General features: G+C 38.5%; 1 protein-coding gene across 21 annotated transcripts in view; it reads right to left on the reverse strand.

Annotated features, from left to right (window-relative positions):
- Positions 1-15791, reverse strand: part of LOC115758114 (microtubule-actin cross-linking factor 1) — an 83545-nt gene that overhangs the window by 57323 nt on the left and 10431 nt on the right. For 8 of the 21 annotated variants that reach the window (XM_030698672.1, XM_030698650.1, XM_030698652.1 and 5 more), the window contains exons 1-4: positions 10254-10857; positions 3886-3947; positions 3040-3129; positions 2783-2953 (exon numbers count right to left, since the gene is read on the reverse strand). In XM_030698672.1, the coding sequence (XP_030554532.1) occupies positions 2783-2953; positions 3040-3129; positions 3886-3947; positions 10254-10743 (813 nt within the window). In that variant the 5' untranslated portion in view covers positions 10744-10857. Of the gene's footprint in view, positions 1-2782; positions 2954-3039; positions 3130-3885; positions 3948-10253; positions 10860-15791 lie in introns of those variants that run through there. The other 13 variants (XM_030698670.1, XM_030698671.1, XM_030698667.1 and 10 more) reach the window with 6 other exon arrangements.

The following is a 15791-nucleotide window of genomic DNA, read 5'->3' on the forward strand; positions in this document are numbered from 1 at the left end:
TTAAAATTAAGCCTAAAGATTAAAGTTTGCCTCAACACATAAAATTTAATTTGATGGGCGTGTAGCTGAAAATCTACCAAAATTCCAGAGCTTTGAAGGAAGTTTGATCAGAGTATATATACGATTTTGTAGTATTGTCTCCCACCTTTTCAGAGTTCAAAGAGTTTATTCGGTTAGATATTACGATATTCCAATATGATTAAATAGTTTATCCAGTAAAATATTGCAGTCGATATAAAAAGGGTTAAGCGCAAAATATTCCTTATACAATTTGGGTTCGATTAAAAAATAGAATCTTTTTGCCAAATGCAGTGAATAAATATGTTAAGTCTCTGAGTTCGCTTAGCTCTTAGCTCCGGTTGCTGGAATCAAGATAAGTATGAAAAAATATATGTCCATATAAATTTGGTTAGCATTGCCTTAAAGTTGCGTACCGCTGGCCCCTTAAAATAACTTGCACAACTTGATTATACCCTTCTTTTTCTTTTTTTTTTTCTTTTTGTTTTGCCGTACCATTTTTGGGCTATAGGGTATATAAACATATGTGTGTATATAATAAGATGAAATGTCCTTTTAAGTCGCGTTCACAAATTTGCATTGCGTACAAGACGAATGAATAAATGACATCAGCAACTCAAATACAGATACAGAGATACTCAGATAGAGATACAGATACAACGAGACCGAGACACCCGCAACTACAGGCCGCAATATACATAAATCCTTGGTTAACGACAATTGCCAAGATGGAGAGGGGCAAAGTGGTTGCGAGACAAAAAGAAATAATAAATAACATAAACAGTAAATGACGCGCGATTGAGTTTCACATTGTCAAGTGATTTACAATTCGTTTTGCCTCAATTGAATCAGCAGCAACAGTTGATGTTGTTGCTGTTGTTGTTGTTGTTGTTGTTGCTGCTGCTGATGTTGCCTCATGGCCGATTGTTGTTGCTGGCTGCCACCGCGGCTGACTGGCAGCATCATTGAGCATTTATGCGCCCCATCGATCAATCCGAGCCGCCGCCGAACGCATCGAACACAACAGCAGCGTTCGATGCGGCATGCGCCGTCACAAATTACGAAATACCCGAGTTTTAAATTGCATCTAGTTTTGCTGTTGCTCTTGTTGTTGTTGTTGTTGTTGCAATTGCATTTGTTGTCATTGCTGTTGCTGACACACATTGCGACTGGAAGCCAGACTTGGAGACGTACGCAGAGCGGAAATGTGCGACATGACCGATGACTAAGCGCCCCAAGCGAGCCCCGAGCCAAATTGATTTCGAGTTTAGAGCTAAGAGTTGATTTAACTAATGAGAAACTAAGAAAAACAATCATAGAAAACTCTAAGTTAAGCTAGTATAAGCTTTAAATAAGTTTAAGCTCAAAGTTGACACGCACAAATTAGAACAATTCTCTTAATTTCTGCTAAAGCTGATCAGAAAACGAATCATGATGCAATCTAACACAAATGCAATATTTTCATATAATTTACAGATAATAATTGGAATTGGTGTCACATAAATCTATTCTTGTGCTTGGGGCTAACAAATGTTGTATTTAAATTGTGATTTATTTAAAAATGGTTACGTTAATAACAAATTGAGAGCAATTATTATTGACTTTTAACTTGGCTTCGCCTACTAAAGATTTTATGCAATATTCGCTGATTGGTTTATTTAGAAATCCATTCTCGATATTTCGTTAACAACTTCATTATGCAGGGACAGACTCTTGTCAGCTACTCGGGAACCTTTTAGGCGTTCCATTCGTTCAAGTGTGGTTTTTTGGCTGTGTAGGTGGCCCGGTCAAGTGGCTGATTTGTGGCGGCCTTGTGGACAACAACAACAACAGTTGACGAACTGTAGCAGCCACTTGGACTTGGTTATGTGTGTCAGTCAGCGTAGTAGACACTGCTGCTGCTCCGGCTGCTGCTGGTGGTGATGAAGAGAAGGTAAACTGGCTGCCTTAAATGGCAGCGCCGCGTTCGCCAAAATAAGTCAACAGAGCCGGAGAGCTGTAAAAATAGCAGCTGGCTGGGTAGGAGTAACTCACAAATCGCCACAAAACTGAAAAGCAAAACGCACACAAACTGAATGATCCGAGTGTGTGTGTGGGCCGAGCTGAGCTGAGCTGCGCTGCAGTCGTTGGCTCAATGAATCGATGGCGAAACTATAACAGAAACTATATGAGAAAAACGCCCAAATGAAAACGAATTTGTTGTGTGAACATTGTTAACGATCTCACGAATTGGGCGGCCAATTTGAGGGTCACCTTCGCCCAATTGTTGCGTGTGGGCGCAGCGCTGCTTACCTTGAGGCTGTCGCCATGTTGGGCAACATTTTATGGACCTGCCTACAGTTATCCAACACTTGCTCCATTTACACGAAGACCAGTTGTGACGAACAATTGCCTACTAATATGCAGCGAGTAAATAAAGTAACGAGAATTCTACTCTTGGGCACGTAACAAGTAAGCAAAGTAACGAGAGCGTTAGCAAGTAACGAGTAGGCTGAATATCGAAAATGAATCGGAAGACTGACTATATGCTGAGAACTAAGAAAACCCAATTCATTTATGCTAAGCCAAATGTAACGAGTAGGTGGAATAACAAGCTAGGCAAGTAGCCATACTCGTTACTTCGTTCGGCTTAATACAGAAAATGTAACGATTAGAGTGGTTCACAGTTGTGATGAAAAGGATAACAGGTATACTTGTGTCCGGGCAAAATTTGCTCATTTCACGTTCAACTATTTATAGTGAGTAACGAGAACGTTTCACTTACCTGGAAATGCAATATAATAGTCCAGATCAAGCCCAGCGTTAGCTTGGGATTACCATCCACAATGTCCTCAGCACGTATGTTGACCAGTTTGATCTTTTTATAGCGCAGAAAATCCAACGCCATTTGTGCGTTCTGCAGCATGTGGAAACGCATTTTACCCTTCTCTCGTGGCTATTGAAAGGAACGAGTAAGAAAAACAACGAGTTAAAAAAGTAAGTTTGAATAACAACATGCTAAAGCTGGTTGCTACAACTTACCAGGTGTTCGCCAGATAGCACCTCCAAGAGTGAAAGCAAATTGTGACCATCGCGCAAATCCTCAAACAAATCCACAACTCGTCGATTGGCCTATGGAAGTGGAAAATGAAACAAGTTAAACGACAGCTTAAAAGTAAAAGTTGAAGGTTATATGCATGCAGGGTGTCAGATTGTGTTTACAACGATTTTGTATTACGTATTTGATATTAGTGGGCGAGTGCATTTAGTGAAGAAAACAACAACGAGCAAAAAGAAAGCAAAAATAACCTCTATTTTACAACATCTGTGTACAACATCTCCTGATATGCAATATAACTATGCATAAAAAATAAGCATATGAACTATAATAAAAGTGTTTTAAAAAAAAGTTTTTTATATTTAAAATAATTTGATGCAATTAAAGAAAACCAGTTTAAATTTAAATAAATAAAAAATAAATAAAATCGCTATGCAATACAAAAAACAAATATATGCACAACATTTAAGGAAAGCTTCTTGAACTTGCAACTTACAGACTGTGTACAACAGGGTATACCATTTGTGGTAACACAAACATGTAGCATGGTATAGGTCTGTAATATAGTTTATAGGACTTAATAATTGAAATATTTGAAAGGAAAAATTTAAAGATAGAAGTATGTGCTATATGGAAACTATACCTTGGCATACTTCCAATGCTGCTTGTAATTAAGAGAGAGAAGAAAGGAAGTTTGGTTAAAGGGAAATTGATCCTAAATAGATCCTAACAATTGCTCATACACGGTGTACATGAGGATAGTTTGAGGTGGGTTTTATATGGAGCACTTTTGTTATGTGGATGATATCTGGGCTCTGTTGTGCACTCACCTTTTTAAGATGTTTGTTAACCCATTTTGTGAAAGTCTTCTTTTGAATGGCATCGCGTTCGTCTGGCAGAGAGAAACGTGAAAGGTTTAAGAAAGGTTTAAATTAAACTCGTAACCATAACAAAGGTAAACGTAATACAAATTATTATTATTATTTTTATTTTTTTGTCGGTTAGGATTCATGCAACTGCAACACATTCGAGTTAGGTCTGAAACATTCAATTAAAAGAATTGAGTAAAATAAATAAATTGATATCATCTGCAGACGCTGACGACATCAGCGTAAATTGCTGCTGGCTTGAAAATTTTATAATTTATGGCAAGAATGACGCCTACTTTTAAAACAATAAAAATAATCAGAATCAAATTTGTATCCATAATAACTATATTTAATCATATGCAAGTATTTGACGCGTGGGCGCTGAATTATGGCCTAAACTTTTAATGAGCTTGTTTGTACAAATGTTAGTGTTTTTTTTTTTTATTTAATTGAACAATTCATTTAACTTGGCTACGTAATTAGCCTCAAGCAGCGTACGTTTGTCAATTGTCTGTATAAATCTCAGGGCCTCAGGCATTGACTTTGGCCAAAGTCCGATAAGGCTAACAATCTGATAAGTTTTTGACTTGATTTGTCGGCCTATAAATAAGCGCGCAGTTGACCACAGTTAAGGTGATGGACGAGAGAGACAGAGAGAGAGAGAGAGCAGGGGGAAGCCAGAAGGGCACGACGGCAAGCAGAGAGCTAGAGCAAGCGCCCTATCTATAGATAATGACATAAAGCCCGTACGTAGGACGAGTTTTTCGCTTCGATTAGATTCGAGAGCAGCGCAATTAGTGTCAAGTGAATCTATACATTATATCATATCAATCACAAAAAATCTGGTTTTCTATAGAATTAAATCTAATCGAGCGTGTTCAGCAATTAAACTGAAATAACAAAGGAAATCTAAGGCTCATATCATACGCATTTTGTATGACTCATAATGGACTAAGCCCTTTAATATATATATATAATATCGCAGGCAAACAGTTTTGTTCATTGGGAATAATACAAAATGCTCAAGATAAAAGACAAAGTCCTCTTTGGACTAGATCTGTACATGTATTTTTTTATGAATAAATAAAAGTAAAATGAACCTCTTAGTTAAATCGTTATACTGAATGTGATCTCTTTTAAAAATTATTTTCTTCTTTCAAAATTTAACTTTTGAGTATTTTTACAGATCTTTTAAAATATTTATCTAGTAATAAATAGGATATTCTCGTAGTTCTGCCATCCCTTCCCTGAACTAATATCCATTCTCTATTAAATGTACTTCCTGCACCGAATGACTGGCAAATCTCAAGCAGATCTCAAGTGCGGAGAATTCTTATATCACATAAAGCATATAAACAGAAATCTTAAGACTTGAAATCTAATCGAATATATGTGCGTAGCGCTTGTGTGGAATAATAAAGCGAATTGTAAATCCACAAAAAAAGGTAAAGAAAAAACAAGGCGAACAACCCATCAATAGAAAAACAAAGTTCAGCGTCCATTTGACTGATACCAAGTCGAGTGTTAAGTTACCTAGTAATAGTGGTAAATGAAGTTTTACGGTTAATAAACCCGATAAATTGTAGTGCAGGGCAAATAAAGAACAAAACAACAAAAACAAAACACAGGAGGCAAGGCAAGCAACAACGTTGAGAAGCAGAAACACAAAAGCAAAACAAAGAGTGCAAAAAAAAAAATTGACTTTTATATAGAAATCGCACAATAAAGAACGTTGGAAGAGCGACAAGTAAAGAGAGTTGGAGAGGGAGAGAGCGAGAGAGGGAGAGTTAGAGAGTTGTAATAAAAAGAGAGAGAGAGAGTCACTCTTTTTGGCATAGTCTTTCTCTCTCCCTCTCTCACTCTCTCTCTCTCTCTTAACGCTCTTTTTGACAGTGTGTGTGTGTGTGAAGGCTGTTAACGTGTTATTAATTGCGTTTGTGTTTGTACTAATTATTGCTGACTGAAAACTGCCACAGACCAAGTTAAAGTTCTGCTTAATTCGCTAATGACTCACGTCACAAGTGTGCAAATCTCTGTTGCCATGCCCCTTGCAGCCGCCCGCCCCCTCTAAAACAAAAACAAAATACACATTCATTCAAGCTAAGCCAAGCCCATTCAAAGTTTTCTGATTGCCAGCCTGCGGTTACAGTTGAGTTGTTTTCTTATCGGAGAAATTAATTCTCAACCAAATTCTAAAAAAAAATTACTCAATACTAATAATAGATATTTATCGATTGTTATCGATAAAAACACAAATTTAATTAATTATTCCCAAACTCCACAGGCTTATAGAGAAGATTTTCAACTAAATTCAAGCTAACTATTTGTAAAAGTTTGTAATTTAGCTTATTCCGATATATTGAGACTTACATTAAGCAATTATCGATTTATTAAGGTTAAGGTTTTATCGATATTTATCGATTATTATATGGTGCTTATTGAAGGTGAAGAAGAATACTAAGAATTCTTAGTATTATGGTAACATTTGTAGTTGTTCGCTATGAAAGGGCAAAATGTTTACCAATCAGAAATCAATCCATTTTTCAGCTATCGATTGTTATCGATAAGTACGATAACTATAATTACGGATTTTTTTATTTTCAACTAAATTGTTTACTATCGATAATAATCGTTAGGGATTCATTAGCTGAGACCTTTTAAGATAATCTGGGAGAAACTTTTTGTTAGCCAATTCAAGTGTAATTTTGAATAGTTATCGATTGACACAGCCGAGGCCATCTACACATTCCTAACTGTAAGTGAAATTTATAAATTTATAATTTAAAACCCCAAACGAGGCATTTGCATACATTCATAGCCATATTAACACACACATAAACAAAATACGCTTGAATACGCCTTCACAAGCGCCGAATGCGCTGTTAGCACTTTTAGAGTTGAACTAGTTTCTGGCATAAATCTAGTCTAATTTATGAGATGATTATGAAAATCACAAAAGAGCCAGATAAAGTGCTTAACTATAAGTATATCAAATTTCATAAATGGTTTAAATGGTTTTTATAATTTCAATCGCCAAGCGGATGTGATGTGGGAAATATCCAAAAATTTGAATTAACTTTCAGCTACATTTGATGCACATTTGAGTAGTAATAAATGTTGACTTTAGGCTTCACAAACCGGCCTTCAGTTAACACCTCACTATATCTATGATTTGAACCCTCTTTCTGCTACTTTTGACTTATTTAAATAACTGAGTCAGTGGGACAATTTCTCATCTGTTGAAGGCTACAGGTGATAAGAAATCTTAACACCTTTTTTTATGGCGCTTGCTTAGTATGTTTTCCCTGTTAAAGCACTTTGTAATGTCCACGCTTTAATGCCCACTTTATGATTACAGGGTACAATAAGTTTATCATTTCGAATAACCCACACACACGCACAATTGCAGCACCAGTCAGCATATCAGAGTTTATAAATTTATAAATTTCACTTCAATTTGACAACACGAAAAGGTGTAGAATAGATTGAGAGTGTGTGTGTTTGTGTGCGAGTTTGTGAGAGTGTGAGCGTGTATGTGTGTGTGTGTATCTCACACACACAGCGAAGCACGCTATCTGATATTCCAGGTGTTTGTTGTTGCTGCTCGTGAGCGCGTGATGATGTCACGTTCTAAGTTGAATTCGTTTGCAAGATTGAATGTTTGTTAACGTATTTTCTTGTTGTTAATGTTGTTGTTTTTTTTAGCCGACTTAGGTTGGCGTCTTAAGCAACGTATTTGAAGTTCGTTAATGTTTATTTTTGCATTCTGTCGTCGCGCTTTTTGATTAGCGCCGTTCAATGTCAGCGACAAGCAGCGAAGGACGTTGATTGACCACAACAACATAAAACAATAATAATAGTAATAATAATAGTAACAACAACAATTTTGCAAGCACTCATAATTAGTAGGCTTTCTACTTGAGGCTTAGATAAGCATTGTTTTGGCTATTCGTTCATTAGGCAAGTGCCTATAAATAAGTCTGGGCTGGAAATTTCTTTAGTTTTTACTTCGAATACCCTACAATCAGGTCAAGTATTTAATAATGGGTATGACATCTCGTTCTTTCGTGTGAACACAATGAAAACTCGACCTTGTTCCTTAGACTCTGCATCCTGTAAAATCAGGGGTAGCATTGACTTATGCACAAAAAATGACTTAATGCAGCTACAAACTACAGACACCCTTAAGGCATCAAGATTTTTTCGAACTAGTTCTCTTGTTCGAGCTTAACGAATATATGAATTAGTTCTTAGATCATATATATACCCTATTTGAACTAGATTCTCTACCTAAGCAAGGCTTCAAGACCTTTTCGATCACGTTTTTCTGAGGAAGCTAAAGGAATTCGTGAATTAGATCCCCTATTGGAACTAGTTTCTCTATCCGCTCAAGGCATTAATACCTCGATCTAGTTCTTTTTTGAGAGCTAACAGAATTCGTAAATTGGATTTTCAGATTCCAAGGATCATAAATACTCTATTTGAACTTCTATCCGTTTCTCGAGCTGTAAGTATGTACGTATCTGAACGTATGATAAAGCTCCTAAACCAATGTGCAGGGTATTTGTTGGTCACACACTCACATAATTCTCTTCCAGGCTTAAGCTTTGATAAAATAATATAACGAATCGGTCAGAAGTATTTTCTAAACACATATATAGCCTATATACACACATTATGGCACTTGATGAGCGCAAAGTTCAGTTCATTTAATGAAGGTAAACAACAATACAAATTTCAAAGGCATTTATCATATGGTAAGCGGTCCCATCAGCAAATTAGCAAATTGGTAGGCAATATCGAATTTCCATAGTTAACAGTTTCCACAACACAAACAGAAAAATAAAAAATAACAACAGATTTGTGTCCACATGAAACAAATGTCAAATTAATAAAGAAATCAACATAAAAAGCTCGTAAAATTGTGTTTTAGAAAATCATAAACTGGTTTACATATGTGCACAGACTTATTTATGCCTACACACATATGTATATACTTATAATACTCAGACGAAATTCGAGGAATTCTGTATACGACTAATTTGTTTAAGCGGGAGAGTTAATTGCCGCAGTTTGTGGCTTTGCTTTTTGGGGTTGACCAACGGCGACCAAAAGAACCAAAAATGACAACGCAACGACGACGACGACGACGACGAGTCGTCAGTAACCAGTTTTCAAATATTTACGCGCAATAAAATAAATAAAAATAAAATAAATATTTTTGGTGCTGAAGCAAACGTTAAAATAATATTGACATAGCTTTGCATACGACATGGGTACGACGACCGACCCACCTAAAAATAAGAGTCGATCCAAAAACCATATACTTAGTTGGTGGTGAAATGTTTACTGCAAACATGGGTTGGGCTTTGAACCACTCTTCGGCGTCCATAGATTTCATGCTCAGGGTCAGACAATCGAAGTGCTTTCATAAACGGAAAGGTGTCAAATCGTTTCTCTGCGGTATCTTGCATATTTATAAGCTATATTTAATTTATGATTAGTTCGCCTGACTTTGCGGCACGACCTTGAACCCTGAGCAGCTGCTAAAAGCCAGAGACCGTATCATAATTAGAATTAGAATTATGCAAGCATATTTCTCTAATCGAGATTTTGTTAAGCATTTGCAAATGCAAATCATTTCCGCAGGCAGCATTTTTAATAGCGCTTTTGTTAGTTGAACAACTAGCGAAACTGTCAAGATGAGATACGGGAAATAAGCAACTGACGAGTAGCGAGTAGAGGACAAAAAACAAGAAGTATAGAATGAGTCTGAGAGATGTTGTTAACTAAACAACAGCCAAAACTAGCCAAAAGGTAGCCGAAAACAAAAACAAGTGGCGAGTAGAGTCAGAAGTAGCGAGTAACGAGTTAAAATGAGCGAGTAGAGAGTAACGTGTCTCTTTTTAAGGATTAACAAGTAGCGAGTAACGAGTAAGAAGTAGCGAGTAACTGTAAGTAAGTGAGGTTTCTCTGTCAAGTGATTAACAGTAACGAGTAACGAGAACGTTCCCCGTTCTTTATAGCTTTGTTTCGTACAACAATCGCAGACTCTGGGAAACACAAACTCGCAAGTAAGGCGTTGCTTAAATAGACCTGAAAAACTTGAGACTCTTAGCAAAGCGAATAACGAGTAACGAGTAGCGGATTAGAGTTAGTTGAACAACTGAATAAACTGCCACACGCAATTAGGCAGCGAGTAGCGTGGAACAAGTAACGAGCAAGGACCAACGAATAACGAGAAACTCGTGTGCTGATAAAATGAACCTTTGCCGACTTACGCATAATATCCCAATCTTCTATAAAATGATCCCAAATGGACATGCTACCTTTAAACTGCGTCAACGCATCCTCGTAGCCGCCCTGCGGCTGCGCCTGCGTTGACGAGTGTTTGGCCTTTTTGGCCGCCGGACTAGCCTCGATCAATCCATGCGAATGCCGATGCTGCTGCTGCTGCTGCTGCTGCTGATGATGATGATGGTGATGATGATGATGACTGCTGCTGCTGTTGCTATGGCCATTGGCATACAATTCTCGATCGCGTTGCTCCCGCTGCACCTGATGGTAGTCAAGGGTGCCGTTGCCACCGATGCCGACGCCGCCTCCAGGCGATACAGAGATTCGTGCCGGCGATGCGGCTGAGCTGCTCGTTGTGGTGGCATGATGATAGCTCTGATGATGATGGTGCGTCTGCCTGGAGCTGCTGCGTTTCATCGAATTGCTGCCGCTGTGATGATGTGGACTGGCATTGCTTGGCTCATGCTGCTGCTCGTTGGGATCGAAGCCGAGACGATCCTTATAATAGGAATGCGATGTCATCTTGCGTTGTCATGTAGCGGCACGTTGTGGCACTTGGAAATACTTTCGCTTGCGCGTGTATTTTTGTTTTTTTTTATTATTTTTAGCACGTTTGTTGCAGTTTGGTATTGGGTTTGGGTTTATTTTTTTGTGGATGGCACTTTGTGATTTTATTTTTATTGCTCCGCTGACTGACTGATTGACAAAACGAAATTTAAGGCTAAAGTTGGAGTTGTCAGCTCTGCGGTGAGATGCAAATTAGCCGCATGAGTCAGCGTTACGTACTTGAACGTGAAATCAACGAATCGAATTGCAAAATGAAACAGAATAAAAATCAAGTGCATTAAAATACAAATTTAAGTAAAAGTTTTCTCTCTCTCGCTGCGTGAGGAAGTCTATTTGCGAATCTCTCGATGCCGGCATTTTGTTCCAATTGGCCGACAGCCAAAAACTGAGCCGCCGGCCACGCAGCATTTGTATCTTTACACATGCTTGCGAGTATCTTTTGTATCCGTGTGTTTGTGTATCTTAATGTGCGGTTTTTTGCAAGTGACAGACGACTTGCTGTTTCTGCATTTTGTCGTCCGGCTCTTGAACTGTCCCGACAAACTACAGACAATTGACAAAAAGAAAATAAATGAGAGCGAGAACGAACAGACAGAAGTTCAAATACCCTACACAACTATACAAAATATGCTGTTGTCTTACTTTGAAATATAGATTCATCTTCTGTACAAAATCTCATTGCTCTTTTGAATATTTCTAGGCAACTACTAACTAAGTTTATCTGATGACTTTCAGACTTTTTTACATTTTTTAAAACAACTTTTAAAAATGTAAATTGTCTATCTACTAATACTATCTTCATCTACTTTTAAAACCCTCCTGAAACTAAACGATTAATCTTATTCGAATAGATTTAGCTTTTTGTTTTTTCTTAACCGTGCTAATTTTATTTGTTGCTCTTTTCAATTTAATAAGTTTTTTGCTAATTTTTATCGTTCAGCATCCACTTAAATTAAAAGAAAAAAAAATCATGCTAACTTTTCGTCAATTTAAATGTCCTTCATGAGCTTATAATTCGCCTGCCCTTTCGAAGGGTATGTAGAAGGGCGCAATATTTTTCTTAGCGTTTAGCTTGGGGTGCGGTTCAGGGCGCAAATTGAAATTATAAAGATAAATTGAAATCAGACAACGCAGCTGCCGCGACAGATAGAGGTACAGCCAGATACAGATACAGATACAGATACAGTGAGTGTCGCAGATACAGATACAAATGGGCGAGTAAAAGCGAGCAATGCTCTAAAATCGTTTGTCTCTTGCCTCTTTACTTTGATTTCTTTTGTTGCACTTAAAACTCAACAATGACAATCAAAAAAAAAGATTGTACTTTCATTTGCGACAACTTCGCTCACTTTTTTATTTTCGGGTGCTTATTCAATTCGTATTACAAATGGAATTTCTTTTGATTATTATTTTGTTCATTTTGCATTCTCGACTGCATGAGGTCAGCAGCTGGGGTGACAGCAACTGCTGCTGCTGTTGCTGCCGCTTTCTTTCAACTTCCAACTTCCATAATAAATGTATAAATAACAACATAAATAATAGCACAAACACGCAACACGCAGCTGGCCAATGAGACATGCTGTCGCGCTGATTAGATACCGAGCCCAGTCAGTGAGTAGCCTCCCAGCACTCGGCGATAGATACTAGTACAAATATCTTTTGAATTTCTCTCGTGTCTGTCTGTCTGCTTTTTTTCAATTTGTTTATTGCTTCTTTTTGTTATTGTGCATTGTTTTTAGTTTTCACACAGCAGAATATGTGAGTGTGTGTGTGTGTGTGTGGACCCTTATCAAACGAATTCGTTTTGCATTGCACTTTTACTCAATTTTCTATTATTATTACATTTTTTTTTTTGGGCAATTGGTTATGAATAATTTGTTAAATTTCAATGTTAATTTCTTCTTTCTTTCTTCAGTATGTTTTCACTGTTAATATTTGATTTGTTGTATTATTACATTTTTGTAATTTGCTTTTGCTTTTGTTTTTGTTTTTGTTGCTTTGTGTTTTCATTCACATGCAAAAATTCACACAATAACTCATAAAATGTGTTTCTTGTTTACTAATTTTCACATCACTCATTTCTCTCGCACTTTTTCCAACACTGTGTGGCACAGTTATTTTTGTCTCACATGTCTTTTTCCAGCGGTGTTTTTATGCTGTTTTGCCTGAGCTTTACTGAGAGCACGCTCAAATTGCATTCTAAGGCAACAACAAAACGGTGCTTCGATTTGTGCTGCATTCATTGTTCTAAGTCAGTGAGCGCAAAAGAAAAAGAGGAAGGGACAGAAAGAGAAGGGGAGAGAGAGAGAGAGAGAGAGAGCGAGAGAGCGAGAGTGCGAGAGAGCAGAAACTATGTCTGGCATGTGTGCAAGGAGCCTCAAGAATGTGGCATACAAGCAAATGTAAAAACTACACAGGTAGACGGACTTTCCAGTTGAGACTCTGGAGACATTGCGTTTGGCATGACTAATTTGCGGGCAATTCAACTGGAAATCAAATCTTTACAGCAACAAATGTGCGTGCACGCAGGCGCATAACAGAACAAAATCTTGAAAAGGTAGCGCAAATGCCGAAAACGAAAAAAAAATAAAGAAAATAAAAAAAAAACGAACACACACAAAAAAAACTGGTTATTGAATGAAAAGCCAGGCTACAAAAATGGCAAAAACAGCCACAAAAACAAAATCAACCAAAGCTAAAGAAGTTTCTTGAGCGTCTTTTTGGAGCTGAGACTTGGCAAATATTTGAAAAATGCACACACACACACACACATGCATATATGCTTGGAAGGAACTAAACAAATACAGCTGCAAGTTTCCAGTGCGTTTGTTTTCTGAGTCTGATAGCAACAGGCAACACACACTCATTCGACCATTTGGTTCAATCGATTGTTTTTAGTCACTATATTTTATAGTTTTTGTATACGCACTAAAGATAAACACACTTTATTTTTATATAAGCTTTGGGAATTGTAGAAACTATTACGCTTTTTTTTTAATTCTTTTTCTGCGCACTTTGCACACTTCTTCACACACACGACAACTTTATTTCGCGTTGTTGTTGTTGTTGTTGTAGCTGCTGCTTAGGGCTAAGTTAGAAAAACGGCTGTGCGTTGGCAGCGGCAGCATAAATTTATAAATCGTTGTTGTTGCTGTCGCTGCTGCTGCTGCTGCTGTCTGTTTGGGCACTCAAATAACGTAAAAATTTGCTTGCAGAGGACGCCAACCGCTCGGTATCGTTGTTCAAATTGGACTGAGAACACCGTCAGAGCGCAAGCAACGATTTTGAATGGGTGCCGCACTGCGAGCATTGAGTGCATGCATGTATGTGAGCTTGTGTGAGTGTATGCGTGAGCTAAGCAGGTGTAGCGCTGCGGCCAAACTCTCGCGCGCTCTCAATCTCTCTCCTGCTGTCTGTGTGCGTGTTTTTGTATGTGGGCCGAGCGCGATCGTGGGAGCGCCGGGGCTTAAGCTCTTTGAGTGCGTGAGCGAGTTGCGAACTGTGTCTGAATGACCCAAGCAAAAGACTCACTCAAATAAAAATGCCACATATTTGGTCAAGAAATTTGTTGTGCGCTTTCAGCTGCGGGTCTTTAATTGCGGCAACTGCGGGCTCGATTGGCAGCCGCTTATAGCAAAAAGCTGCGCTCTAGCATGTGGGCTGGCAAAATACAAACAAAATATAAGAAATTTAAAAAAAAAGAAGAGTAGAAAATAAACCGCTAATGGTCATGGCCGTTAATAAACAAAAAGCCCTAATTTGGCTCGCAGCTGAACGGGCTAATAGCTGCGCTTCCAAAAGAAAACTAAGCGCTGGCTATTCAGCTCGACGCCGCGCGAGAGTTTTTGGCGCTCTCTTTAAGTACACTCACTTCCTTATTGCACTGCACGAAAATAGCCACAAAATGAACTTAGCAAAATGTAAACAAGGCGGCAACAGAGGGCGCGATGCGGGTGCGAAAACTGGAACGCCGCTAGAATTGAGTGCTGACCAAAAAAAACTATTATACTGCGGTTGTGTGTGTGTATATGTGTGTGTTTGTGTGTTGTTATAAACATAAGCAGCTAAAGCAACAAAAAAACAGCGAAACAAATCCATGAGGTGTAAAAATAGTAAAAGAATCCATAAAAATGTAGAAATGCAGCCAAACAAATAAAAACCGAAAGAGAGCAATGCAGGCTGAGAGCGAGAGAGTGCGCGAGAGCGACTGCCAAAACAGCTGAGCGACTACAAATCACATTGCGTGTGCGTAAAGCACTTTGCGCAGCGTCAATGCAGTTGTCACAGTGCATATGAAAAACAACAGTTATTGAGTGCAATCATATAAAAATTGAAAGTTGAGCCGTTTGGGTAGTAAGTCACATAACAGCTGCGCTTGAATTAACGGAAATGCATGGCAATTGAAGCCGAAATTGAGTAAAGCTTTGTCACTGACCAATCGGTGAATGACTCAGACGCGCCCAGAGCCTTGGAAGTCGTGACTAAGCTCTCCAAACTCGAGTGCAAATGAGTAGGCTTAATGTTAAAGCTCACTGTGTGAGTGTGTCTGTGTGTGTGTGAGTGTCTTAGTTTCAGTCTTTCATTCATTTGCATGCCCCGGTCGCAGTCGAGTAATTCTAGCATCTAGATAAACACTCACGCTCTCTGCAGCTACCAGCCCGCCCTTCCACTCTCTCTCTCTCACTCACTCTCTCGCAGCCCACTGTGCAGCGCCTGCTTGTTGAGCGCTAAAGTGGCCGGCCTCAATCAATACAAGTGCAATATTCAGATTGCGAGCTGCACTCTAGGCATCTGTGTGTGGGTGTTTAAGCACGCGCTTACGCAAATTTCATTTTTAATTAGTAACTGCCCCAGTCGCAAAATCGTTGAGCTGATTTCCCATTGGCAGTTGGTTTAATTGCCAGCTGATTGCTTATGGCGTTTCGAATTGCCTTCAGGCACGCCAGCGGCTAATATGGCCATAACCAAGGCAAGTTCAGGCCCACAAAAATCTAAAGCAACAG

Source organism: Drosophila novamexicana, unplaced genomic scaffold (assembly GCF_003285875.2).
Source record: "Drosophila novamexicana strain 15010-1031.04,08,12 unplaced genomic scaffold, DnovRS2.1 tig00000121-arrow-pilon, whole genome shotgun sequence".
NCBI lineage: Eukaryota > Metazoa > Arthropoda > Insecta > Diptera > Drosophilidae > Drosophila > Drosophila novamexicana.